The following is a 27,568-nucleotide window of genomic DNA, read 5'->3' as shown; positions in this document are numbered from 1 at the left end:
GGAAGGTTCCAGAATAAAATAAAAAAATCCACTAATAAATGTTTAGTGTCGATTGAAACATAGAAATGATCTGTATATATAATATTTGTATAAACCTTTGATTTCACACAGCCAGAAAACCAATAAAGACATTGTGACCAATCAGAATTCAAATGCCATGTGGTACGATATACTATATAAACGAAAGTTTGTGGAGTCATGATTAATAAGATTGCTATGCGCTTTTTGTATATCCAATTACACATTCTGTCACCATTTGCTGTTAGAATAACCTCCAATCTTCTGGGAAGATGTTTCACTAGATTTTAGGGTGGGCTTGTGGAGATTTGTGCTCAGTCAGCCACAAGGTTGTTAGTAAAGTCAGGTTCTGAAGTAGGTGAGGTGAGGAGGCCTGGGGTGCAGTCAGTGTTTTCAAATTCATCCAAAATGTGTTCAATAGGTTGGATCTTCCACACCAACCCATGCAAACCATATCTTTTTGGAGCTGGCTTTGTGCACAGGAACATAGTCATACAGGTTTGGGTCTCCTAGTTCAAATGAAGGGAAATTTTTATTCTACTGCATTCCAAAGACACCCTATATGACCGTGTGCTTCTACCTTTCTGTTAACAGTTTGGAAAAGAACCACAAAGTCAGGTGTTCCAATTCTTTTGTCCATATAATGGAAAGTACATAGCATCTGTTCTGCCACATGGTGTTCTACTCACCTTTCCGAGCACCTCCTTGCCTCCATCATTGACAGTGTTCTTGCTGATTTCCTCCAGCTCACGGGAGAAAACCTCTCTGACCTCGGAGAATCCCTGGCTCACCGGGTACATCAAAGCTTCCAGGATAGAGGTGATGTAAGGCTGCACGTTGCTCCTTAGGACCTGCTCTGCACGTGCAAGCACTCGTGCTGCACATGACAGGAATAAAATACAACCGTGAGACTCTAGACAACACCGACATGATCAACACCCACTGTTTATGCAGGTCTCTTTGACATCAACACGGAGTTTAACACAAGCTTCTTTCTGTATTCAAAAGCAGTTTTTTTGTGAGGCTGACCGCAAAGGGAGTGTAACCCAAGACACAAGGAAGCAAAATAGTGTCATATAACATTACAAAAAAAAAAGATCACAGGAAACAATATTAGTTATCTCAGTCTTAGCAAGCAATAAACATTTCCTTGGGGGGAAAAACAACCAAGGGATTTTAAAATGGTCTTTCCTAATGCTAACTTTAGATAGCATGCTAATCCTAGTTAAATCAGAGGTGTGTGTAGCATGTGTGGTGAATCGGTGTGAACTCAAGGAGTAAAAATCTATCAAATTTGGTTAAACGTAATTTTTTTTTTACCTGTTGAAGAAAGGATTTAATCTTTTTTTTACCTAAAGTACCTTTAAAAGCTAAGCGGTGAAATTGTTAATATTGCAGTTATATATAGAACTGTTCGACCATAACATGCGGCATCTGATAAGCCAATAACGCTGAGTGCTTTAATGGTTATGACAATATAACATTTATGTTTTTCTTCCATTAATTATTATTTTTTTCTTATTTTTAACAGTTCCACCAAAAAGTGGTATGATTGATAGATAGATAGATAGATAGATAGATAGATAGATAGATAGATAGATAGATAGATAGATAGATAGATAGATAGATAGATAGATTACACAAACATGTAGGTATGCAGACAGACAGACAGACAGACGGATAGATCCTATTCTTGTAATGCCTTCAAAAACCTTTAGTATAATGTCTATTTTCCTGTTTGCTCCCACCCCTATTTCCCAGCCTCAGCCCATTTTACACGTTTTTCGGTTTCGGCTGCATTACATCACATTTCCACACTCACAACAAAAACAAAACAGCTTTTTATATCTCATAAACAGCACCATTAGCAATTGTCTAGGTTTCAGTCCTGATGGTAAACAGACTCCAGGGCTGTCTGTGGAATGCAGTTCTACCAGCACTGCTGTAATAGAAAAAGCATGGAGCTCTTGCCAAGCCTATTTCTCCCAGCTAGTGAGCATTTACAGCATATAGTTTAAACTAATGTGTAATAAGGAAGGGGAGGAATTAAACGACGATTGAGAGAGAGAGAGAGAGAGGGCGAAAAGTACCTGCAAAGAGGTGAGGTTTGAATGAGACCATAAAACCCTCTAGAAATATGACAAACTTCCAGAAGAATCCACCCTGAATAACTGCATTGACACTTCATTTATCAATACATTCTTCTATTTTTACTTTGGTTACCAGTGTCCTGCATTACCCACAATGCTATTGGACAACCTTGCTGATATTTCCACTGGTGGGATTTAACCCTTACCCATCTTCACCTTCAGAGCCTTTTAGTGCTTTAGTCTCTCCAGCTTTCTCACCTCATCTGTGCACCCTGTTTGAACAGATCAGTACCCAAACGACGACTTTTATGCCACTCACAATCCTCTCCATCTTGTTAAATCACAAACTAGCTGAGCTTTAATTGGGTGCAACTGCCACGTATAGCTGCATTGCATGCTGGATAGCCGAGTTTAGTGTTTTCAGTCGCTATTAAAAGGTGTACGTTTTTCAGTTTGGTGCACACCGAAGGCAATTCTTTTTACGTGCAGAATGTAGTTAAAATCTTAATTCTCTCAGGATTTTTATTATTAAGCTTATAAAGATACACAACAATACCAGGGATAAAAAAAAAAAACTAAAGAAACTAGAGTTAGCGCAGTGTCGCTAATCGCTACACCTGTATTATTATCCAAATCATTGCCGATATCGAATTCTGCTAATTAATTCAAACCTTGGGCCAGACCTTAACACGTGCCTGAAGTGACACCAGCCTCTGCTGAAATTGTTCATGACGGTTGCTATAAGACTTCCTTTTGTGCATTTATGTATACAAGAGTGCCTCAGATACTAAATAGCCATGTCAGAGAACTTTATGACACAATGTGAAAACAGAAGACTTGCGTAATTTTTGTTAGCTACATCATCCTCATATCTCCAGTGCAAAGATTTAGAAAACGAACCGCTTTTGCAGGTAGTGGAAAGATCTGGAAACCTTGGTCTTAATTTCAAAGCAGCACTTCAGTGTTGCACAAGTCTACACTCACCACGCATCCTTGTAGTAACATGCTCTTTGGAGGAAACGATCTGATCCATGTTTGTGCGTAGGGTTGAGTCTAGACGGGGCCGCTCTACCTCGCAGGCCTGCACCATCGCCTCATGCTGTGTTCGCGTCTGAGAGAGCACCTGCCTGTATGCTGCATCCGAGATCTAACAAATCAACCAGCACACACACACAAACAACAGGAGGTCACAGGGTGAATAGGCTGCAAGAAAACAAATCATGTTGAAAAACTGGGCATCATTCATACATATTCATTCTGGATATCCTACCAGATTTTAATAATAATTTAGGCTCATAATAGCATTGGGTTGCATTAGTGTGTGTTTTAGAGGCATTCAGTGTCACATGATCTTTTCTAGCATGCTGTGCATGTGCTATTTGCAAGTTGAGGTCACTGCGCCGCAAACTCTAAACAGATATGATACACTACATAGACAAAAGTACTGTGACCCTTGATTTTTCCATCCATATGTGATTCTTCCTTAAACCGTTACACAATTGTATTGAATGTCTTTGGATGCACCATCATTAATTCTTTCTTCATTTGAACCACAAGACCTCTTGACAATTCCCCTGTGTAAAAAAGCCAGCTCTATGAAGATATGGTTTACATGGGTTTAAATGGAAAATCTTGTGTGGCCTGCTACAGAGCTCTGACCTCAACCCTATTAAACACCTATGAGATTAATCAAAATACTGACTACACCCCAGGTCTCCTCACCTCCCTTACCTCAGTACCTGTCTTTACTAGTGCCCTTGGGGCTGAACGAGCACAAATTTTTTCAAGCACACTCCAAATCACATTCCCAGAAGAGTGGAGGTTATACCAACAGCAAACAGGGGCTAAATGTCAAAAGGGACATTTAAAAAAAAAAAAAAAAACCTTATGGTCAGGTGTCCACAAACCTTTGTCCATATAATGTACATGTCAATTTTTATGTGAGGATAAAACCCACAAATGTATCTGTTCAACCCTACTTAAAGAAAAATTTTATTTAAAAAAGCATAATGCTAAAGTCTGATTTGCTGAGCTGCTTTCAGCAAACTCATTTACATAAATGCTTGGATAAACTCCAACAACAAATCTGTTGATCTTTTGAAAACTAGATTTATTTCCATTATTTGTTATAGTATTTTTAAGTACTTAATTTAGTTCACCGTGTCCACACTGACTTCTGCTCTACAGACTACAGTTAAAAAGATTGATTGAATGTAATAAAGGACTTAATCAGAACATTTCCACTGGGGAAGCTCTTCTCTAATTTCAGTGCCTGTCCTTTGAATATCTTGGGAAAACTTGGGATCCCTGTTCCCTTCAAGACCAGGAAAAGATGGAGTCTCTACTTGCCTGTCAATAAAGAAAAAAAAGGTTGCACTAGCATTTAACCACTCTACAGAAGTAAAGCTCATAACCCATTATACTGTGATTATAAGAGAATAGTTATCCCCAAAATGGGATACAACCCAAAATAAGCTTTAGTCACTCTAATATGGTGCCAATCATGACAACCACATCCTGAACAGTAAATTTTTTTTAAATTAAATATTAAGAGCAGCTGCCTACTAAAGCAGGTGTGGATTTAATGTGTTAAATAAAATGTCTGGGTTTTAAGTAGAGGTCGATTAATCGGTTTTGGATTAATAGGCACAGATCCATACCATAGTTTTACCGGGTTGCGTAATACAGTACGAGAGCGGCCTCTAGAGGTGAATCACTGACACCATGTGCTGTTCGCTGAAGTGTCTTTTTTATTTATTGTGTGTTACTTTTTGTTTTAGTTTAAATGCATGTCATGTTCTTCAATATGATTAATATAATGAATATTTTCGGATCGATTTAATTTAGCACATTTTCATGATTCAGTACTGTTTTTTTATTTTGTATTTTTGTAATAAAGTTCAGTACTATTTTACATAGAGTATAATCGGTTGATTAATCGGTTATTGACAAGTAGCTATTGGTATGTTAAATCCACTATCGGTTGACCTCTAGTACTGACCAGCATCCAGTTCCTTTGTCTCTGCTGCAGCTTGCCCTTTAGCCGAGGCCCTATTTGGTCCCTGAGTTCCGGACACAGTGTCTCCATCACCAGGTTGGCTAGAATCTACACACAAACACACAAAATTAAGCCAAAATTCACAGGGTTCATAATTAATAATAAAAATAACAATGTTTAAGCCATATGAAAACATTTTTGGTGAATTACACAAATACAGATCATGCCACAGTGTTAAACGCTGAGTCAAGAAGCAGGTAAAGCATTCAAGTTGCACTTGATGTTGCAGGAACAAACCAGCAGGGTTGGCTTTTGTGCCCTTATTTCTGGACACTTTGTCTCCAGCACCTGGGTGGTGCGACTTCTTTTGCAAAAGCGGGAGGCCGTTAAGCTCTAAAATGCAACAAACGTTTGATCACTTCACGCTGATTATCCACTAACTAACACACAGCTCCTCAAGAGCTCTCTTGTTCCCAGTGTTTGAAGTGATAGCAATAACAATCGAGCTTTGAAGTGTGCTGCCCACATCAGGGAGTGTGTGGGCGTGTGTTTCAAAGAACTCCGTCTTCATGTGCGCTTAAAGTGTTAAAGACATGCTTTTTGGGCGTCTGGCAAATAATAAAGCGCAAGGATTTGGATACAAATACAAGGTTGTACCTAAAAATTATGATGAAACATCGTCCTGTGCTTGATCAAGCCTCAGGATTAAACTAGGAGCTTTATATTACAAGGCTCGAGTAGCTGAAATGGTACTCGTCACAAAAACATGGTAAATGGTGCTTTGTAATTGAAAAAAGTGGAAGGACATGTACATAAATGCTTGTACAGTGACTGGACCAGTGAATCTGCAGATATTTTCTTGTCTTAACATCCTTTGCTCTTTATAAACTCATTTAAAATGCCATTACAACTCCTACATATTAGTTCATGTAAAGACCAGAGAACAGAAAGAATATTTTGTCTGTAGCCAGAGCAATGTTCATGAATAGATTATCTAGTTCACCAACCTCCTGCATTTAAAAAACATGAAATATATATATGAGAGGCGTTCAAGCCAAACCAGAAGTTTAAAGTTCATAAAGTAAAAGCACAAATTTTAAGGAGTGGAAACACTAGCCACTTAATTCTGCATTTAACACCACCATGCTAGCATCCTATGCTAGCCTATACTATATAAACAAATATAGTAGAAGTAGTAGAAGAACCAAACCTATTTAAGTATGCAGTATGGTGCACAACCCCAGCTCCATGAAGATATAGTTTACATTGGAAGTGAAAGATCTGGAAGATCGTGAGTGGCCTGCTATGGAGCTGACCTCAGGGTATGACCTCAACCCTACTAAATACAATGGGATATATTGGAATGCTGGCTACATCCCAGGCCTCCTCATTCTACATCAGTATCTGACTTTTCACAACCTCTAATGCTGCTACATCAGGCGAGTGTGTTATGGTGGAATTGTTTCTTTTAGAATAGAATAGCCTTTATTTGTCACATTTGCATTACAGCACAGTGAAATTCATTCCTAGAATATACCAGTGGGGCCAGAGCTCGGGGTCAGCCATGATACGGCGTACCTGGAGCAAAGACCCCTGGTTAAGGGCGTTGCTCAAGGGCCCAAGAGCTTGGTGATACCGGGTGTTGAACCCTTGACCTTCCGATTAGTAACCCAGCACCTTAACCACTGAGCTAACACTCCTCTATTCACATACTACATCACACATTTCTCAGAAGTCCACAATTGCTTGTGAGGGGAGTCTGTAATGCCATTCCTTTCCTCCCACCTTCTGAGTGACCAATAAATTGGAAGTTAGTAGAGAGAAAGAAACTAATTGCAATACATTTTGCACCTTCAAATAAAAGGTGGCATATTAAGGCATAATCCAAAACAGCATTAGCATCAGATACGCAAGAGTTCCCAAATGACCAAGGTCTTCAAATGCTTTCTGAATTTCACACAAGGTTGTACAAGAGAAATGGGAAAGTCAGATAACTTGTTCCATAATCATAATCAGTGTAGTTGGATGAGTGTAGTGAGTGTTTGCAGTGAATACAGTGATTGTTCACAGACAAAAAACACTATTGTGATCACTCTTCTATCTCAATTACATTAACACACTTTTGAGTGCTCTGTGACTTACATACAGTATTATTCAACATGAACTGCACAGGTTCTACCGAGACACTGTGCAAAATACTGGGCGGAAAATCTGGCATCTGCAACCCCCTCCCTCTGTTTCCATGGCAACACAGAAGGGCACTACCAGGTGTGTGCCAATTCGCACAAAGCCCTCTTAGAATGAAAAGAAGAAGAAAAAAAAAAAGTGACCCAACACCCGTCACCGAGAACAGCATACTCAGTCATTTCCAGCAACCTGTGCTGAAATATTATGGGATGGAAAGCAGTCAGGAAGTGAATACAGCCTTGAACACACAAATTCCTCAATGGTCCCCTTATTTTTTTTTTACCCTGCATTAGGGTGTAGTAAAGACCAAGAGCAGCAGTAATGTCCTTCATACATAGTTCGCTCTAAAAGAACTCTGTCAGAACGGGAAATCTTTAATGTCTAATGTGAGCAGATCTAATGTTTGTGTGTGTTTTCTCAATTTAATTTGCTTTTCATTATAGTTTAATATTTAAAACATCCCTAGTTAGTATTTGAATACTTGCATAACTTGCTCAATTACTCCAGGAGTAACCTGGTTAACCTGGTCTTCCATTACAGCCCCAATGGCTAACCACAGAAAAGAACCAGGACATGCTCATTAAACAGATGCAGGTAAACATCAGTACCGACAAGTACCTTAAATTACTATTTACCTCAACTTCCAACACCTACATGATGATTCATAAGGCAACAACCTATCTGAAGTTTCAACGAGTCTTTGCACATCATTGCCTCAGCCTAAATGTTCTTGGGAAACAGAAATCCAATCCAATGGAATCCATCCATCCCAAGGTCCAATGTTTTGTGTATGACGAGCTTTTCTGCTGACCACAGTAGTAAAAAGTGATTATTTGAATTGCTGTATCCTTCCTGGCAGCCGAAACCAATCTGGCCATTTCCCTTGACCTCTCTTTGTGCATTTCCACTCACTATTGCTGAACGTTTTTTGTTTTTCACACCATCATATGTTAACACTAAGGACAATCTCAGGAGATCAGCAGGTTCTAAAATACTCCAACCATAAACATCGACTTTCTTTTGTGCTGCTGCTAAATGATTGGCCGATTTGATAATCACAATGAGTGTTAGTGTTATTATGATATATACTACTAAATCAAATTCAATGTTGAATTCAATGTGTGTGGTTTGACCTAATTCATAAACCTGTTTGAATTACTTCACTAATTCATCAAGTGAAACTACTAGCTTAACTAGAAGGGGGTTCAAGTCAAAACAAGAGTTTTAATTTTACAGGTATAAAAATGGATGCTAGCATTGTGGTACTACACGCAGTAGTAACTAACTAGTGTGTCCTGTAACTCAGTGGTCTCAAACCTTTTTTGCGCCACGGATTAATCTCGGACAAAATTTTGCAGACCAGCCTTGCAAAACTGGTATTTTTTAAATATATTAATAAATGTGACTCCACTGTGTTGTTTTTTTGTTCATTTTGCTAGCTTGGGGGGTTTCAATTTAGCGGTAATGTATTATGTGTTAGCGGCCGGAGCAGCCCCTTTAAGAAGGTAGCAGATGGAGGTAGGACATGTGACCGAGACATCATGACATCCATCAACAGTAAATCATAGACAGATATTTTTCCAAAATAAAACATTGTTCAGAATCAGATAATAAACAAAACGGAAATAATGCAAGTTATGTATTTCTTCTGTGCGGACCGGTACCAATGGACCCTCAGACTGGTGCCAGTCCACAGCCCGGGGGTTGGGGACCACTGCTATAACTGATAGAGTTATAACAGAGACCCTTAATCAAAATATCAACTGTGTAACAGCATATGGTGATGATGTTTCTTCTAACGAGAAGGCGTAAGGCTTCTTAAGGAGTAAAACACGTGGCTATCTACAGAAGACTTCAAGCACTGTACGGTGATGAGACACTCGGTTGAACTCAGCCATCTGAACGGTGTAAACAAATAAATGCAGTTTCCAATCCTTTGTTCTTCTATTTTATAAAGTTGAACGCCCCTCGTAGTACAGATTTCCCATGACCGTGTTTCCTTGGCGTGTACTAATAGTAAAGTAACCCCTTAACCATGACCTCGTGTGCAGACTATAGAATGTCACCACTAGGTCATGTTAGTCCTCTCACATTAAATGACCTAAAATTAGCATGACTCACAGTCTATGGAAAAACTGCTGTCTATATAACGGCCCATTTTGACACTGCTGAGGAGGAATCGGTAGCGGAAGAACGAGCTTGCAGACACAGCTGCAGAATCTACTGAGAAATTATAGATATGTTCCTCTGCCATGCTGAATTACCAAGAACAAAATTGGCGGAAAGATTTGTTTCTATATTTGTAAATCTATAGCTTAAAAAACGTAACTGAGCAACTCAAAAACGTGGGGATGGATCTGGACTGTATTTAATATCACCAGTCTACTACAATGTCCATTGGATGCATTTCTGCATTTAAGCACTTATCACCACACACGTCAACAATGGAACTGCAATGACTGAACATTCAATGCCACCCAGATGAGGATGGGTTCCCTCTTGAGTCTGGTTCCTCTTAAGGTTTCTTCCTCATGCCATTTCGGGGAGTTTTCCTTGCTACAGTCGCCACAGACTCGCTCATCAGGGATAAACAATTATAAGAAACAAACTTACACATTCTTTCATACAACGTTTAACTGCTTTATCTGTTAAGACACTGTACATTTTAACAATCACTATACAAATAAAAATTAATTAAATTTGTCAGTCCACTGGAGAAGAATGAATGAGTGCCTTTACTGTACTGGAATGTAAATTAGAGGAGCTAGCAGCAGACATGGGTCAAATACAAGAGCTGGTAGTGGCGCTAGTAGAGAGCTGGAGGAAGCCCATACAGCTGTCTTGAAGAGAGACAGACTTTCTTGTGCAATCAGTAGCTGGTAGCTTGACAAGAGCACGTCCAGACTTTACAGATCGAATGTTGGTTCACGGGCGTCCATGATCTCTGTTGTGATTAAAAGATGATCACTTTGAAATAGAATACAGCATCAAGAAAGACTGATCCTCTATAGAATACAACTCCAGCCTTCACTAGAGTACAATATCAGCATTCTCTTTCATAGAGCTCAGAGGATCAGAATGTTAAGTTATTCTTTTCCTCGATAAAGACTTGTGCAAACACAAGACCTTTTACCTTAAATATTTTTTTTCCTCAACAGGAAGCACTATTAATGGCTGTAAATTATTCAGTCTATTTCAATGCAATTTTAAAGTAAAGTCACCCTGGTGGTCCAGAACATATACAACCAATATAGCTAGGATTTCTCAGGCTGACCTGACTGGCAGGATTATTTTTATTAGCAAAATGCCGTACTTTTATAGACCGTTCTGTACATATGATGTAAATCAAGAAATGTTCCAAAGGAAGACGTCCTGGTAATGCTCTACTCAGCAGTAGAGCTCTGTATTGGGATACTCTCAAAGCCAAATTCTATGTAAAACATAAAAAATAATAATCCTTACCGCATGACCTTGGCACCTACCGACTTTGCACTAGGCTCGTCATTGCTCTAATAAAACGCAGCATAGCTTCTCAGGGAACACAACTTTAGGTGTGTTTTGCACGTAGTTAGCAACTGTTATTACAGCAGCAAAGTGTACTCAGAGTTTTAAAACAAATAATCTATACTCACATCAATTTATTTTAAGTAAATAATGAAGAACACTGCGTGACAAGGTTCTACCGAATTCTTTTACTTGTGTTCTTATTAGCTGGCTGCTTTTAGACTGTAATGTGAAATTAGTGTTTTATAAAAAGACACCTAGTTCCTAGATGGAAATAACACACACAGACTGTAGAGATAAACTCATGCTAAATTGTTCCTTTTATGCTATAAACACGTCCTTGGGGTGGTACTCTTAAAAAGATGCCTATTATACTATTACACGTTTGATTAATGGTTGTAGAGGATGTAGTGCATATATTTCAAACTCTTTTAAAGTACAGAACTCTTAACAGGACTGTGGAGCAGAATCTTCACAGGTGGATGTCAGAGCGTGATCTCAGTACTTTGCATCATATTCAAATGCGAGTTTTGGGTGCATTATATCCCGAGTTATTTGAATTATAAGGTGACACAATGTGATAGCTCAGGAATTGGCTCTGTAGGGACCACCGTGTTGTCAGACAGCCATACTGAACACGGTTTTGAGTGAAAAGGAAAGGAAATCTCAAATCTTTAAGTGTGCAAAATTTTCCTAACTTGGCTTGTGTGGCAGCTTATCAAAATCAGTAAATTCAAAGCATGATTTGCATTCAATATTTTAGGTGTACTCTGATTTCAAGCGCACTAAATCCTGCATCCCAAAAAATTTTAATAATGGTGTTTGGAATATGCGAGTACTCCCAAATATTGCTTGGATATTGTATTTTGTAGAGTTTCATGCAAGACTGCATTTTGCAAGAATGCTTTATTTTAAAATCGCTTCTCCTTGTGTATGGCATAATGACAATTCATTTTGCAATCTTGTGTAAAATATGCTATTGTTAAATTGTTTGTAATAATAATAACTGTAATCAGCAGGGCTGCTTTTATTACTATTACAGTTATGGCACTCTTATCCATAGTACTTACAATTATCTAATTTATACAACTGAGCAGTTCATCGTCTTTCTTAAAGGCCCAGTAGTGGTATCTTGTTGGTACTAGGATTTGAATTAACAACCTTCCAAGTCCAACACCTTAAACTACTCAGCTACCACTTCACTTATTATTAAATACTGACTCAAATTAAAATTCATAGAAATACATTATAAATCACGGCTGACAAAATTCTCCTGTCACCCAATGTATCACAACCTAAATTCTACCCTTGGGATAAAGCTCTAGATCGTCGAATAAAATGAATATATATATATATATATATATATATATATATATATATATATATATATATATATATATATATATATATATATATATATAATTAAATAAATAAATAAAAGACAGTACTCTACAACTCTACAAGCAGAGACACACATTCTAAAGTCGGTGACTCATATCTCTAATAACATGTTTTATCACTAGCTGCTTTTTCACTCTCGGGTTTAGACGTAATTAAGGGTTTGACCAACTACATAATATTAAAGCGCTGTACCAAGTAAAAAAACAAATGCAAGGCAAATGAAAAGGACTTCTAAATGTGAAAAAATAATTTTTTTTTCTGAGCAGGGGCTGGCTATATCACGTCAAATGTATACTCGGATCTCAGGGTATTATTATTATTATTATTATAAGTTCATTCATTATTATAAGTCTGCAAATCAATGAGCAGTGTCAAATACATTAAAAAGTCAGATTTCTAAGAAATGGCAAAAATATCGTATTTTTATTTTATTTTTTATATTTGGCACATTTACAAATATATATTATATATATATATATATATATATATATATATATATATATATATATATATATATATATAGATAGATAGATAGATAGATAGATAGATAGATAGATAGATAGATAGATAGAACAGTTCCTTTTGTCCTTTTATTAGGGTTCGACATATATAATAATGAAGTTATAATCCTATGACACAAATGGCCTCATAAGGATGGTAAAGACAAACGTTTGTGTGTCAGAAAGTTCTCCACCTGACGGTCTCACCCGACCTTCTCGACACACAAAGGCTCAGTTCAGATTGACAGAGAGAGGAGAGGAAAAAAGGAAAAGTGAGAAAGAAGCGGAGAAGAGAAAAAAGAGCCGAACACTTCTTCCATCCTTGAAGGTCAAAAACTAGAACCCTGTTTCTGCAGCATTTGGGGGAAAAGAAAAAAAAAAAAAAAAAAGCTTCAGCTTCCTTCCTCCTCTTACGAGAGGTTTTGCTTGTATCATAAATTCTACTTCTGCAAAGATTCACTTTCATGTATTTATATTTATATCAAGAGGCAGGGAAGCCGGGTTAAATGGGTAAACAGCTCACAGAGCAGCTGACTAAGCACTGTGCAAATTTTACAAGCAGTGAAATGCAGACAGTTCAGGTCTTAGTGAATCTGTCCTACTCGGACCCGGAACGTTGCCTGTGATTTGAGAACTGACCTGTGATGAATCCCCACACATCATGTCCCATGTGCCGTAGTGGCCTTTGGCTTGTCTGTACAGTCGCAGGGAATCGGTGAATGCTGGCGTGAGCACCTTGTTCTCCTCTGATAGACCTGCAGGGGGCACAAGAGAGCACAGTTATTGCATTCCGAGCGCTTGCTACACTAATGTTTACCCACTTGGCACCAAACAGGTCGATCTGGTTTAAAACATAGACACGAGATTAAACACTACGATACATCACAGGTTCCCAACTGTGGTCTCGGAGAACCCGCTGTCCTGCACGTATTGGTGTATTTCCTGCTTAAACAAACCCATTAATCGATTCATTATTTAATAAATGCATGACAGGGGATTCTCTCAGAGCAGGGACCAATCTGTGCAATCAGGAAAAGAGCAGCAATACGTATATTATAGTTAACAGAACAAAGACAATTCATTAAGCAGAATAAACACAATCATAAAAAAACAAAAACAATCCACAATATCGCATATTTACATACAAAATAAAATGCCCATGGTTCCATGTATTGGAACCAAAAAATGTGACAGAACTTGATGTAGGGTTTCAGTGTTGAAATATAAGAAACAAAGCGCAAAACAATCCAAAAAATCAAACAAAACCAAACCAAAAAAAAAACAACAAAAAACTCAGGGAAGTGTAGAGGGAACGTGTCACTTTTCTCATAGCATACATATACAATAGGTTCAATCTGGGTTTATAAATGAGTAGAAGACTAAACCTTACAGTACTAAGATGTGTTTAGCCAAATGTTACACATTCATTAAAACCGATGATATTTTTAAAACCATTTTCCACAATTTCCGACAATGTTTTTCACCTCTTGAAAACCGTATTCATCATATGAACCTTCCTTCTTTATCTGGGTTGTGATAACCCTTCCGGAAATTCTTTCCTCTCCATACGACACAAGGCAGCAGGAAACGTGCACACAAAAGCTGCACAAACACGGGCTGACATCAGCAGATGAGAGTCAGGACTACAGGAAAGGCAGATGATAGGGCGAGCTTGTGCTGTGATTATTTTTTAAAGATACCTCAGACAAAACTGTGACGGTGAATCGAGTTTTACCCTCAAAGGCATCTTACGAGACATTGGATACAAGTTGGCATTTCATATTGTGATGCATCATTGGTAACCCATTTGTATCGTTGCAAAAACTATTTATTTATATATAATTATTAGTAGATGAGCTATATTGTTTTTGTTTTTTTAAGTGACAAATATTTTATATGTGATTGGTTTCTTCTCGCCAAAATGTTTCTCAAGCACATTCTCTCAGCACCACTGCTGCTACGTGAATATGACGCGTCACAATACTACAGAGACCGAGGAACGTCCTGGGAGTCACATACAATATAGATTAACATGGCAGAGGTAGAGCTGCATCCTCCTTTAATTTGCACTACAAAGGTCTGTTTGTGAAAGGGCCATGCATTAGAAGTCAGAAGGTACTTATGTAAATAAATGATTTGCTCTCTGTCTGAACCAAAGAAATAAAAGTGAACTCTTTATACCATTTTAAATTGCATTGAAAGCTTGTTAGTATATCTATTGCGATTGCAATTTGTCCTATTGCCAGCAGAGGGCAATGAATAAACTACCACTTTAATAATGAGGCAAAAGTTTATTATGGTACATGAGACTTGAGTCCTTGTGTGTAGACTTTTGTGACTGACCCTGGGACATAGAATAACAGGAAGCAGATTTCAAGATTTTTTTTAGGAACAGGAAACCTATTTTGTTTGGCAGAGAGGAATAAAGCAGCATGAGAAATACGGAAAGATTGAAAATTGATAAGAACAGCTTTTGGCTGTGCGCTCATGAGAACAATTTGGGAACATTAGTTTAAACGCTACAATCGGTACAACTGACTAAATAGTAGGTGCAGTGCGTTTCATATTGTCCAGAACTTTTTAATGCTTGCTTGAACTGTGCGTTTCTGGATGCAGGGATTGGGAGTAGTATGTGCTGATTCTCCAGACTGTACCCACAACACCAGATGTCTAAAACAGTGTGAATGGAGTGAGGCTAGATAAAAATAAAGCATGTGGTAGCATTTTAGGTGGCCTCCGAGACTGATGTGTTTCCATCTCGCACAACCACAATCAGTGGTTAGCAGGGACTCGAGGGATGGCCTGATCTCAGGGAACCACAGGCGTGGTATATGTGTGTGGTTAGAGACAGTGAGCTTGATGCCAATCCAATCTCACTAGACCTAATGAATTTTCTTTAGAAGATGCTTTGATAGTTCATCTGCATTAATAAGGTCTTTCTAAAATATTATCGTTTCCATATTAAAAACTTTTTAGTAATCGAGTATTTCATCGATTAAAAGAATAATCGGTTAAGAAGTACTTTTTCTTTATTGAAAAGCAATACTATATATACACACAAGACAAAATAAGACCGGTCTCTTAAAATAAACAAGTAATTTGTTTCCTTTTTAGAATAATTGGCCTGAATCTTCTCCTTGCCCCTCGCCCTTTTATCGCCGTGTTCCTCCATTTTTCCTTCTGCAGCGTCTTCTTTGTTTTATAAAAGCCCGTTTCCAGCACATTAAAAAAAAATTGATAAAAAATGCAATTCCGAATTGCTAGAAAAAAGTCAGAATTAGGCAAACCTTTTTTTCATCTGGTAAAAATGGGCTTCCATAGTATTTACCTGTCCAGAGCGCTGCAGAGTTTAGCGGGTGGTGAGTCAGTAATAAATGGTCCTTGGGAAAACACGGTGCTCTGTGTTTAATCAAATGGACTAAACAAAGCAAATAATTTGCCTCGATGCATTTTTGTATTCGAATTACCTCAGGAATCGATTCAGTCCTACTATATAGACAGAAGTTTTGTGCACACCTGACTGTAAGATTCGATTTTTAACAACCCATTCTCTAATAGTCCCCATTTGCTGTTATAACAATCTCAATTTCCACAGGATCTCAATCCTGTTCCACTAGATTTTCTGGAGATTTATTCTCATTCCGACACAAAAATGTTAAAAGGCCTGGAGCGCCAGAGAGGAAAGGTTTTATGCAACCACAACCAAAGACATTCTGTACAATTGAGTGCCTCTAATTTTGTGGTAACAGTCTGAGAAAGAATCACATATCTGGAAAAGTCAGACATTTCAGTTACACTATATTGATAAAAGTATTATCAATGGATCTTTTATACAGAATACCTTACTAATCACTGGAAAACTGCTGTTTTATGAGGAAAATAAACCCCTTCAATTTAATATTGGAAAACAAAAATAATAAACCTGGTACACTTTCTCACCACCCCGTCACTGTTTATTTTACTAGAACAAAATGTACAAGTTGTTTGGTTAATGACAGGCCACGCTAATACACATACAAATCTGACGTCACCATAATGGAATTAGCAGCATCCCTGATCACATTTTTCTATTCATTTATTTTTTTAATTGTGAAGTAAATTTAACTACTTGACATGAATCATATTTTCTTAATTTAAATGAATAGCTTCTTGTTCGACAGTTCCTCAATTATTTATTTGATTGACTTCCAACAGATAGCTCTCGGAAATGTTAACTGTTTGGTTTGCCGCTTAGACGCCAACATATCACATATACACACAAAAGGCTTTCGAATGCTAATGGTTAGAAGCATCCAGTAGCAAAGACATTCCATGAATCATGCTTTGCCTCCCTGTATTAAACCTGTAAAGACCTATGGCTCCATACCTATAATCCTCCACACATCCACCCTCACTGAGAGACATTATAAAATATATGTTCTGCTGCTTCTACCTTCTGTATAAAACGACTCTGTAATTCTACTATATCTCTTCAGATTAATCTGACCATTCATCCTGGGATTCTAGGTTGCACATAAGCAGTACTTAAATAAAGAACCAGAAACAGGGTGATTTCCTGGTTTAGAAAAAGTGCTCACACACTCCAAACAAAAACACAAGGCGTGTCAAACCGACATCACTGATGAAGAATCAGAACGATGGGAAAAATGTGACTGAATAACAAACAACAACGGGTTTAACGTATCCATACAAATCATAACACAGGCAGACTTTTTTTTTTTTTTTTTTTTTTTTAATACTAAAGATTTATGACCTACTGTTATTATTATGTCTCAACGTATCCTGGATGTGACCAGTTACTGACTTGGATAATCAGGAATCTGAAACACCAGGAACATAAGATTTTTATTGCAAAGCGTATGTTTAGAGGGAAATAAACAGCAACTGCCAAGTCCTCGGCCAATACTGGGTGTAACTGAAGTGACAGCTTAACAGGAACTGACTCGTCTGGTTGCTATTGTGACACACCAAGACAATGTCACAGAAGTGCCACACAAACCACAAGTACGAGTCAGTGAGTGAAAATGTGCGTCACTAAGCACTTACATTTGCCCTAAAATTACACTGTAAGGCAAAAAAAAAAAAAAAAAAAAAAAAGAAAGATTCCTAAATCATTGAGACACATATTTGAACCGTGAGTCAGATTGTTCAGTCCACTATTCTTGCTTTATGTGCCAGGAAACCAGAAAGCATTTTTTTTTTGTCCTGAAACTTTTGACACTAAAAAGTCCATCCCTAAACGTCCCTACATAAACATCTCACCACATCAACAATTACGCAGTGTCGTTTCTTTGTTGTAAAACACAACCACATCATTTATCAGTTTTTAGTGTCTATGATTATGAGGTGGAAACAAAAGGTTTTGAGACTAATGGTGCTAACTGGTGCTGTTCCGATCATGATTTCATGATGGACAACAAGTTGGAACTTGTGAAATGTAAAATTTGGCGTGAAACTGGCCAAATCTGCAACAGAGACATTTGACATGACATACGTTTGACATATGGCAATGCTACAATGAGTCGATCGAGATGTTTTGAGTGGACTTCCCAGACTTCCCCTGGACTTCCCCGGAAGACGACGAGAGATCAGGAAGACCCTCAACGAGGTCGACCACTGAGAATCTAAAATCTAATTTAGCTACTGCAGACTTTGCTCTCTTCCCGAGGATTAGGATCCAGCTAAACGGTCGCCATTTTTACACCACTGTGGCGATACAGCACAAATGGCAAAAGGTGCTTGATGCACTTCAAAAAGAAGACCTCCAAGACATATTCCAGGAGTGGCAGGAATGTTGGGATGCCACCTTGTACGTGTTCCACCAAAAAGTCCCTCTGAACGAGCTGTTACTATAGAATGAGCAGCGGTCAGTGTTGGCCAAATGTGTAAAGCTCTGGGCTACTAAACAAAGTCTGTGGTTGAAGCGTCAGCACTGCCAAGTTGGGCTCCTTAAGCAAAGCCCTTAACCATGTCCGATCCATGACCGCCGCATCCTGGCTGAACCTGCGCGCTGTCCTCAAGCTGAGGTTAGTTACAGAAAACTAATCTAGACAGCCTGGCCAATCAGAATCAGGCATTCAATTCAGCACTGTTTTATAACATTCAAATACAAATCAGGTTACATTTCAGATTTTATTTTTTATTGTCAAAACGATTCATTAAAAGGTTCTTAGCTTGCTAACACAAGGTCTGACAAGCAAACGCTGTGATCCTAACCAGGGACCAACAAAGACATTTCTGCTGGTGTTAAAGGAAACCAAATAAAGCAGTTAAATATATTATTATTGGCGCATGTTGTGTATATTACTTATTATTTATTTGCAGAGCAATACGATTTAATAATTTATGCTAGTCAGTGTGATTCCAATCCTCAATGATTTCTGTTTATTTGTCGAATGCATATAAAGTGTTTGATATTTGATCGATATACCAATTGATACATCCTGTATTAACACAATGATTCAGTGAAAGACTATTTTTATAATGTAAAAGCTTATTAAATATGAATCCACTTTCAGAATCAACTTCCCAGCAAACCAAAAATGATCTGCGCTTCCTGTTACTCCACTTAATTTGCATGATGATAAAGTGCTTGGCCCTCTTTATTGACCTGTCACACAGCTTTATGTTATCAACCCTATTGTACACACTTTTCCTTTTTTTTCCCCCTTCCATCTCTTACAAAAGCTTTTTAAATTAAAGATGAGTATCATAGCCCCAAGCTTTTACTTTTAACAATTGAAACAAAAATATAATCAGCAAGAGTTGTACAGAGTCTCGCTTCATAAATGCAGGGTTAACATGGTTACTGTAGCAGTAAATGGCACACAGTGTTGGAAATCAGTCCGATTACTACTTTTACTAAACCATAAATACCACAATCTGCAGCCTGCAAAAATACTGGACTGAGAAGACAAAAGTTGAACTTTTTATGTCTGCCATAAAAAAGTAACACCGTATTTTAGAAAAAGAACATTATACTATGGTGTATTCTACTCTGACTGCAGTATATGCTTTGCAAATAGCATTGCATTCAGGTAGGTTAGGTCCAGGAATCTATTGCTACTTATACGGTGGAATAATATGGAATGTAGTTTTGGATTTTGTTTTCCCCTCGATAATAAAAAAACCTTCATTCTAAAACTGCATGTTGTGTTCAACTTGTGTTATCCTTTACTAATATTTAAATTAGTTTGATGATCTGAAACATTAAAGTGTGACAAACATGCACTTTCACACCACTGTATATTCTGTATTTGAAAGAATTATAAAACAATTCTGTATAGGAAACTTTGTCTAATTCAATGTAAATAATAAAATTAATTGTTTATGTATATAAAAAATATAAATGATTAATCTTAAAACATGCATATGTAGCAATTTAAACATTCATTTTAATACAATATTACTGCTACAATAAAGTTTTTTTTTTTTTTTTTACATAAAGATGCCATTGTTTTCTAGATGCACATTATTTTACTTGAATGGAATTTGTTTGGCCAAAATTTATTGGAACTTTTTATTTTTCAGCATAAAATCTATCATAAATCTGACTATAATCAATCAGCGGGAAAATGGTAGCTCAGTGGTTAAGACCTTGGAGTTCTGATAGGAAGATTGCGAGTTCTATTCCGAACACCACCAAACTTCCACTCCCTGACCGAGACCCTTAACCCTTAAATACCATTTATACAACTGCTCAGTTATATAAATAAGATAATTATCACTCTGGATAAGGGCATCTTCCAAATGCTGTAAATGTAAATTGCACAATTAATAATAATTGAGGGAATTTTCTTTGTAAATATGCTATTAATTGGAGATTAGATTACATTCCAATTTTGAAACACGAGATTTTCTTTATATTCTAGATATAAAGTATAAAGAGGAAAACATAAAAGGACACATCATGTAAACAAGCGCTTTAGTGATACACATGACACGATCATGCTGTGCAGAGTTTAAGCCAAATCTCTAAGCTTCAGACAATATATTTGTCAAACACCGTACAATAGGCATTTTTTTTATTAAATTTTGCTTTTTTTTATTATGGCAGTTATAGATGACAGATGTTATAGATGCAACCATTCAACAATGTTTTACATATCCTACGTTCAGTTTCTACCTGTAAAGTCCTGCAGCAGAATAAAGAAACATCTCAGAGCTTGTGCCCTAATATCAGTGATCTCATGAGAGAATGAGAATGTGTACCCTATGGACGCTGCTTTCAAGGAAAAAAACAGTGTGGAAGGGGAACAAAAATCTGGGTTTCTCAAAATAGGCAGAACAAGAAAGAGAAAGTGTACGGTGAGAGAAAGTCAAACACTAACACGTGGCATTAAGGGTTTTAACTTGGAATATACAAAAGCATGGAGACAAAAGGACGGGAGGCGTGGTATGAGTTTAAACACTCAGCTTGAAGAGAACCAAGGTCTAATTTACAGGAAATGTGTAGGTAGTGTTCAGGCTTTAATTACTGTCCAAATCCTGCACCTTTCATTTTGTCAGAAAGCAATATGTATATGTATTTATTTATAAAAAAATATATCATTCACTATTAACATATTTTAAACAGTTTTAGCTTGCAAGGAAATATACTTTATACAAAGGTCATTATGTTGCATGCATCATTAATAGTTTGAAGAAAATGGGGAAAATAAAAACAACACGCATGGACACAAGCGTCACCAATGATTATTGATGATTGACCAACTCTAGCTTCATGAAGAACACAATTTCTGAAATCTAATAGGAAATTGGCTTCACATTTTTTATTTCTTTTTTGTATTGTAGAAAACTATATTACCTTTTCTGCATACCTATACAGAACACCTAACACACGTAATGACTGTTAAATGAAAAAAAAATTATATAAAACTGGTCTCAGGATGAACTTCATGCTCAGTGACAGAACCATGGATATAAATAGAACCTGTTTGAGTTATTATCTCCATGTGCCATTCACCCAAAACAAATTCCTTTAAGCTTTCTCACTCTGTCATAGACAGAATTGTATTCAAGGCATCCACGCTTTCATGTAGAGACACAAACGTGTGCAAACACACACCCACCAGGCTTTATATGTTGGAACAATCGCAGTGATGCAGAACAGAGCTCATTAGCGTGGGTGTAGCTCATACAATTATGGCTGAGGAGTAGTGCTTAAGGAGGTGTCCTGGGGGGGATTTCAAAGAATGCAGTGAAGACATAATGAAGAAAAAAGCAAAATGACAAGAATATGAGGGAGTGGAGGAACAAAGTAGACAGTGCAGTTATGCGTGTCGATAATATGAGTTTGTATTGGGATCCTGATACATTTTGCACTGAACAGAACTAGGGGTGTAAGAAAATATCGACACGCGAGTATCGCAATATTTTGTTTGACAATACCGCTTTATTATTATTTTTTAATCCAAAATCTCATATTGCAACCCCTTTATCGTAATATGTATCGTATCACCAGATTCTTGTTAATACATAGCCCTAACTGGAACGCTATTTGCCTAAGGTAAGTAAGTAATGCATTTTGGGCTTCAATGGGCAGCCACTCTTAGAAAAAAATGTGGAAGGCCTTCCCAAAAGAATGGAGTCTATTATAACAGCAAAAGTGAGGATCAAATCTGGAATAGGATCTTCAATTCTGCATGTTGGGCATTAGTCGGTTCGGAAGGGGTTTTGGTTCTCAATTATGGTGTGGACAGAGACACATCCATGAATAAATAGAAACTCTGTGTATATCAATTGAACCTCAAATCTTCTGCACATTGTACACACCTGGAACTTTTATAGACCTTTAAAAGGTAAAACCCTATCTAAGGAAAACCTATATGACTTGCACAGACTCTTCAAAAGCATATTACTGTTGAAATTCTTACATCAACATTTTTATTTTTTTTGGCTTCCTACATTACCCACAATGATGTTTAACTTCTTGACCCATTATAGTATTGCAGGTAAGATTTAGCCCTCGCTTTATATCTAAAGAGCAGCAATTTAGTCCATCAGCCTGTCCTACCTCCTAACAAGATGCGCTTTCATGCCAATACCAGCTTTAAAGCCATCTCTGCAAACTAGCTGATTTTAGATTCCACTCTGACTGCAGTATATTCCTCACAAATAGCATTGCATTCAGGTAGGTTAGGTCCAGGAAGCTATTGCCACTTATACTGTGGATTAATATGGAATTAATAGTTGGTGGAAAATGGCAAACTGGACACTTGCTTTCAAGAACTAGCAGCCTGCAAACAATAGACAATGTTATTTTTACCTTCTGACGCCACTGTAACTGCTCTAGCAACATGCCTTTTAGGGTGGCAAACAAGAATCAAATTCTCACAGGAACCTGCAAATAGTTATCATGATTGTATCCAGAATACTTAATGAATTAATAAATAGAGGCTGATGTGCAACTTGACAAACAAAACCTCTGCTGATATTTTACATTTACACAATGTATCATGACTGTCAAATGCTGCCTCTAATAAGTTTAGATTTTTTTTAAAGCAAAATTTGAGAGTGAACTGGTAAGGATGCTATGCATGATCTAGCAATAAGTTCTCAATCCCACTAACCAAAGATGCACTGACTACAATGGAATATTCAAAAGTCACTATGTAAACCATGGAAATAAAATTCCAGATTGCTTAATAATAAATGAGGCAAACCTTCAGCAGCATAGGTGTCAGTATCAATGTATACCATATAGCATCTATTTGTATTCCTACTTGGTTTGAATGAATCAATTTCAATCAGTTTCAATGCATCCATGTTTAAGAATCCACCAGGTGCAAACTAAATCTTTGAGAGAGAGAGAGAGTGTGTCTGTGTGTGTGTGTGTGTGTGTGTGTGTGTGTGTGTGTGTGTTTTCTTATTGTAACTCACCATTGTTGGCGTGCCTGATGCAATCCTGGAAAACGGCAAACCATTTAACCTGTTCTTTCTCAGTCCTTACAGTAAAGAAGTGATGTCGAGTGTAGGGGTGCCACAAGATCAGCAGAAAGTTGGAGGCAAGTTTCAGAAATGGGGAACTTTCTGCTTTCGCCTTTATGTCTAAAGTCCAAGAGAAATACACATTATTAAGCAGACTGGACAACTAAATGGCTCAGTGATTAATGATTTCAGCTACTGATCAGAGATTAGTTAGTTCAAATCCTGGCATTGCCAAGCTACTGCCATTGGGTTCCTGTCTCCATTGTACAAAAGCCAAGTAATCAATAACTTGCATCAGAAGAACCTAAATTTGACACATTTCCAGCACTTCTTGGTCATCACTGACTTGAATTGGCTTGATAAACACATTTTGCACTGTTCTCAATTAACAAAACATTCTATCTTTGTGTTCAGCTGATTTACATATTTAGAATGAATCTAACTAAATAGGTAGCTAGCCAGGGGCAGTTTTCACCTTTTTGAATTCCTTTTGACAAAATGAAAAAAGACACAGAGTGAATATTACAATATCCACTATTATAAATACAATTTCACAAGAATTTACTGTGCCTGTCATAAGTTTGAAAAGACCTAGTATTTAATTAATTTCTGAGACACATGCATTATCCTTTTGCTTCTATGCAACAAACTAGGTAAAAGGCAAAAACACACAAGCATTGGACAGTGAATGACTGGAAGAAAGTTCTGTGGACACATGAGTCCGAATGTGACATTATTCGTTCCAACAGAAGAACTTATGTAAGACTGAGAAAATAATAGATGATTTTGCAGAATGCCTCATACCCATAGTAAACATGAAGGTGGAAGCTTAATGGTTTGAGGTTGTTGTGGAGAAGGGAAGGTTGAAAACTTATTCAAGGTAAAAGGAAACTAACATGGCTACCATTTCATACTTCAACACCATCTGGACTGCAGCTAATTGGATACAACTTAGACAATTACCACACAAGACAATGACCCAAAGCACACACCCAAGCTCTGTAAGCATTATTTTGAAAGCAAACAGTCACCTGGAGTGTTATCAAGAAATGGCCTGAGCAGTCACTGCACCTAAATCTCATTGAACTACTCTGGGATAAACTGGATCACAGGGTCAGAAAGAAATATTCAACTAATGAGGAACACCTTTAGCAAGAAGCATGGTATTTCAACTGAATGTTTGGAAAAACTAACTGTCCAAATGCCAAAAGTGACTAAAGCTGTTATTTATGCTAAAAGAGATTTTTTCAGTTTTGCACCTTTATGTTTCTATATTTTGTTTTGTTTTGTCAAAGTAAATCTTTAATGTTAAATTACCTGGTTTGTTGCATATAAACAAAAGAAGCACTAGGTGTTACAAAACCTTTGGTGACACCTTCATTTTGATTCTTTGATTCTTTTTTTCAGGTTGAAGTTCATTTCTCATTTCAAAATCTCTCAATGTCAAATGACTGAAGCATTTGATTTCCCAAAAAACTGATATTATCAAGCCTGGGTAAAGATATTCATTATAAAATTGATTGATATAAAAACAATCTTTTTTCTTTCTATTTTTTCGAGATTCTGTGGTACAAGTTACATAACAAGTACAAGATAACTTCATCAAACTAGATCATTAAATCCACTGTTACACTTTTTGAATCGACACTCTGTTTGAACCATGGCATTTCAGTGTATGCTTTTCATTTCCAGCTACGTATTTTCTCTCCTTTTCTCCTTCACACTTGTCCCTCACCAGGCAAGCAGCTGTTCAGCAGGACCAAGTACTCATCCAAAGAGGTCAAGACTTTGTATCCAGCACAATTAATGATTCCTCTGGGATGGAGGCCTCTTTCATAGGCCTGAGAAGGAAGACAATAAGATTAGCTTCACACTGCAGCTGCACGTTTACAAACTAGCATGTTATCTGGACTCTGTGTACTGTAGCACTCGGATACAATTACAGCTTAATCGGTAAAATATTGTGCGTTCAAAAGTCCCTCCGCAGTGACGGTGTAGAGTAGGTTATGGGAAATATTCATTTAATAACACTATTATTCTCACTCATGGATTTAATTAATAAAAATTGCACAGTATATCGAAGTGGTTTTCTTGTCCCCAAGAAAGCTGCTTGAAATTTTCCATGAACTAAATCTATGTATTTATCGCCAGCTTTAAGAATGTGCTCAACTACCTATTCTACGCAGCCACTGCAGAGCTTTTTGAACGCACTATACTTACAAATTAATTGTGTTCAAAATTTCTATTTAAAAAATTACTTCTAAGCAATAGCATTGGATTTTTTTCCGATCTGAAAGCGGAATTGGACATACTGAAAGTGGTAACACTGATTAGATCTCTTGAACTCAGGAACATATCCGTACATAAGTGCGGAAGCGAAGGAGCCAGTTGAAAATAGTTTTGTTTGATTTAGAAGTGCATGTGTTTCCTCACCAGTCTGCTGTCATAGAAGCTGATGCTGTAGGAGTTGGCCACGTAAACAAAGCGGTTTCTCCATTTCTTATTCTCATCCAAATACTGAAATAGATCTCCAGAGAAGATCGACTTGTCCTGAAGTGGATCCTGAAGAAGAAAAATGTTTTTCCTGTCATAATCTCATAATAAATAAATAATTGTGAGGCTGAATAACATTTACATTTTACGGCAATGCCCTTATTTAGAGAGACATACAATGACAAATTATACACTGAGAAGTTGAAGACTAAGGGCCTTGCTCAAGAGCCCATCAGTCAAATTGTGGTGGTGCTGTGATTTGAACTCGTAAATTTCTGATCTGAAGCCCAAGCTCTTCTCCACTCCACTACTTTCTTTTTTTTAATTCTGGTGATCAAAATAGCTCCAAAATCTTTTTTTTTTTTACTCCGGGTGGCCTATAATAAGACCTGGCCAGCTGGCTTGGTAGACAAATTGCATGCTATGGTCAAGTTCTATGTGCTTTTGTTTACGTCTGGTGCTCAGAGATATGACTTGAGTTCACAGACACACAACCCAGGGAAACTGAGCAGTGTGGGACTGAATGGTTCTGGTATCTGCATAATGTGTCTAATTCTTTTGCTAAAATACCCGAGTGAAATTTTAAAATAAATCTGTCCTGGGATCCTGAAACCTAAATAGGCCACGATTTCTTTTTTTTTATACTGGAAAAGATCCAAAGCTGCAAAAAATTCAGAGAACTTCCCATGTGTAAATATTGTCCCTCAGACTTTTTCGGTTTGTCTTGCATATTTTTAAACTTTAAACTGGGCGTATAATTAGAAAAATGGGAACATGAAATCTAAATTTCCATATTGTTAGTCTGCAAATGTGTGCCTTTATAGTATTCCATAGGCTTCCAAGACATCTTTCCACGAACTCTGGGCAGCTATGAATAAACCACCCACCCATAAAAGCATATGAGGAAAGTTCACCATAGTGCTGATTCTGCAGTCTTTAAATCTAGGGATTTAATTGTCCAGACAAAATAAAAAGCAGTATGAACTTAAAGAAAGATCACCAGATCACCACATTGAGCTGTAAGGTATAATTTAAGATTTAGAATATCACACCTAAGCAAACTCAGTGTTTAAAGTGATGAAGTTGTTGGGGCACCACAAAAATGGTCCTTGTTCAGGCCATTTAATTCATTGGCGAATCTCACTTCATTTTTCAAACTGTGCAAAGGTAAAGTGGAATACAAAAGCCATGTGGCTCTTACCGTTTAGTTTTATAACACAGGGGACAAATAAAAAAGCAAAACAGTAACAGCCAGGTATATCATTAAGAGCAGAGATGCCAAAACTAGAGCCTAAGGGCCAAATCTGGTTTGTGGTAACCTTTGATTTGGCCCACCATGCCATATACTGTATAAAAAAAAAAAAAAAAAAAAAAGAAAAAGCCATTTGAGAAAAACTTTTGAAAAATTAAGTACTACCTTCAAATCTTATTAGAGGTCACTGAATTTC

At 37.3% G+C, this 27,568-nt stretch overlaps 1 protein-coding gene across 1 annotated transcript in view; it reads right to left on the bottom strand.

Annotated features, from left to right (window-relative positions):
- niban2a (niban apoptosis regulator 2a) overlaps positions 1-27,568 on the bottom strand; it is a 45,994-nt gene that overhangs the window by 6,776 nt on the left and 11,650 nt on the right. Inside the window, exons 3-9 of the mRNA XM_046867403.1 lie at positions 26,061-26,189; positions 25,363-25,468; positions 23,580-23,747; positions 13,338-13,453; positions 5,110-5,214; positions 3,093-3,255; positions 708-895 (exon numbers count right to left, since the gene is read on the bottom strand). Coding sequence (XP_046723359.1) covers positions 708-895; positions 3,093-3,255; positions 5,110-5,214; positions 13,338-13,453; positions 23,580-23,747; positions 25,363-25,468; positions 26,061-26,189 — 975 coding nt within the window. The remainder of the gene's footprint in view (positions 1-707; positions 896-3,092; positions 3,256-5,109; positions 5,215-13,337; positions 13,454-23,579; positions 23,748-25,362; positions 25,469-26,060; positions 26,190-27,568) is intronic.

The sequence above is a fragment of the Silurus meridionalis genome, chromosome 15, assembly GCF_014805685.1.
Source record: "Silurus meridionalis isolate SWU-2019-XX chromosome 15, ASM1480568v1, whole genome shotgun sequence".
Taxonomy (NCBI): domain Eukaryota; kingdom Metazoa; phylum Chordata; class Actinopteri; order Siluriformes; family Siluridae; genus Silurus; species Silurus meridionalis.
This window is presented reverse-complemented; position numbering and strand designations above follow the sequence as displayed.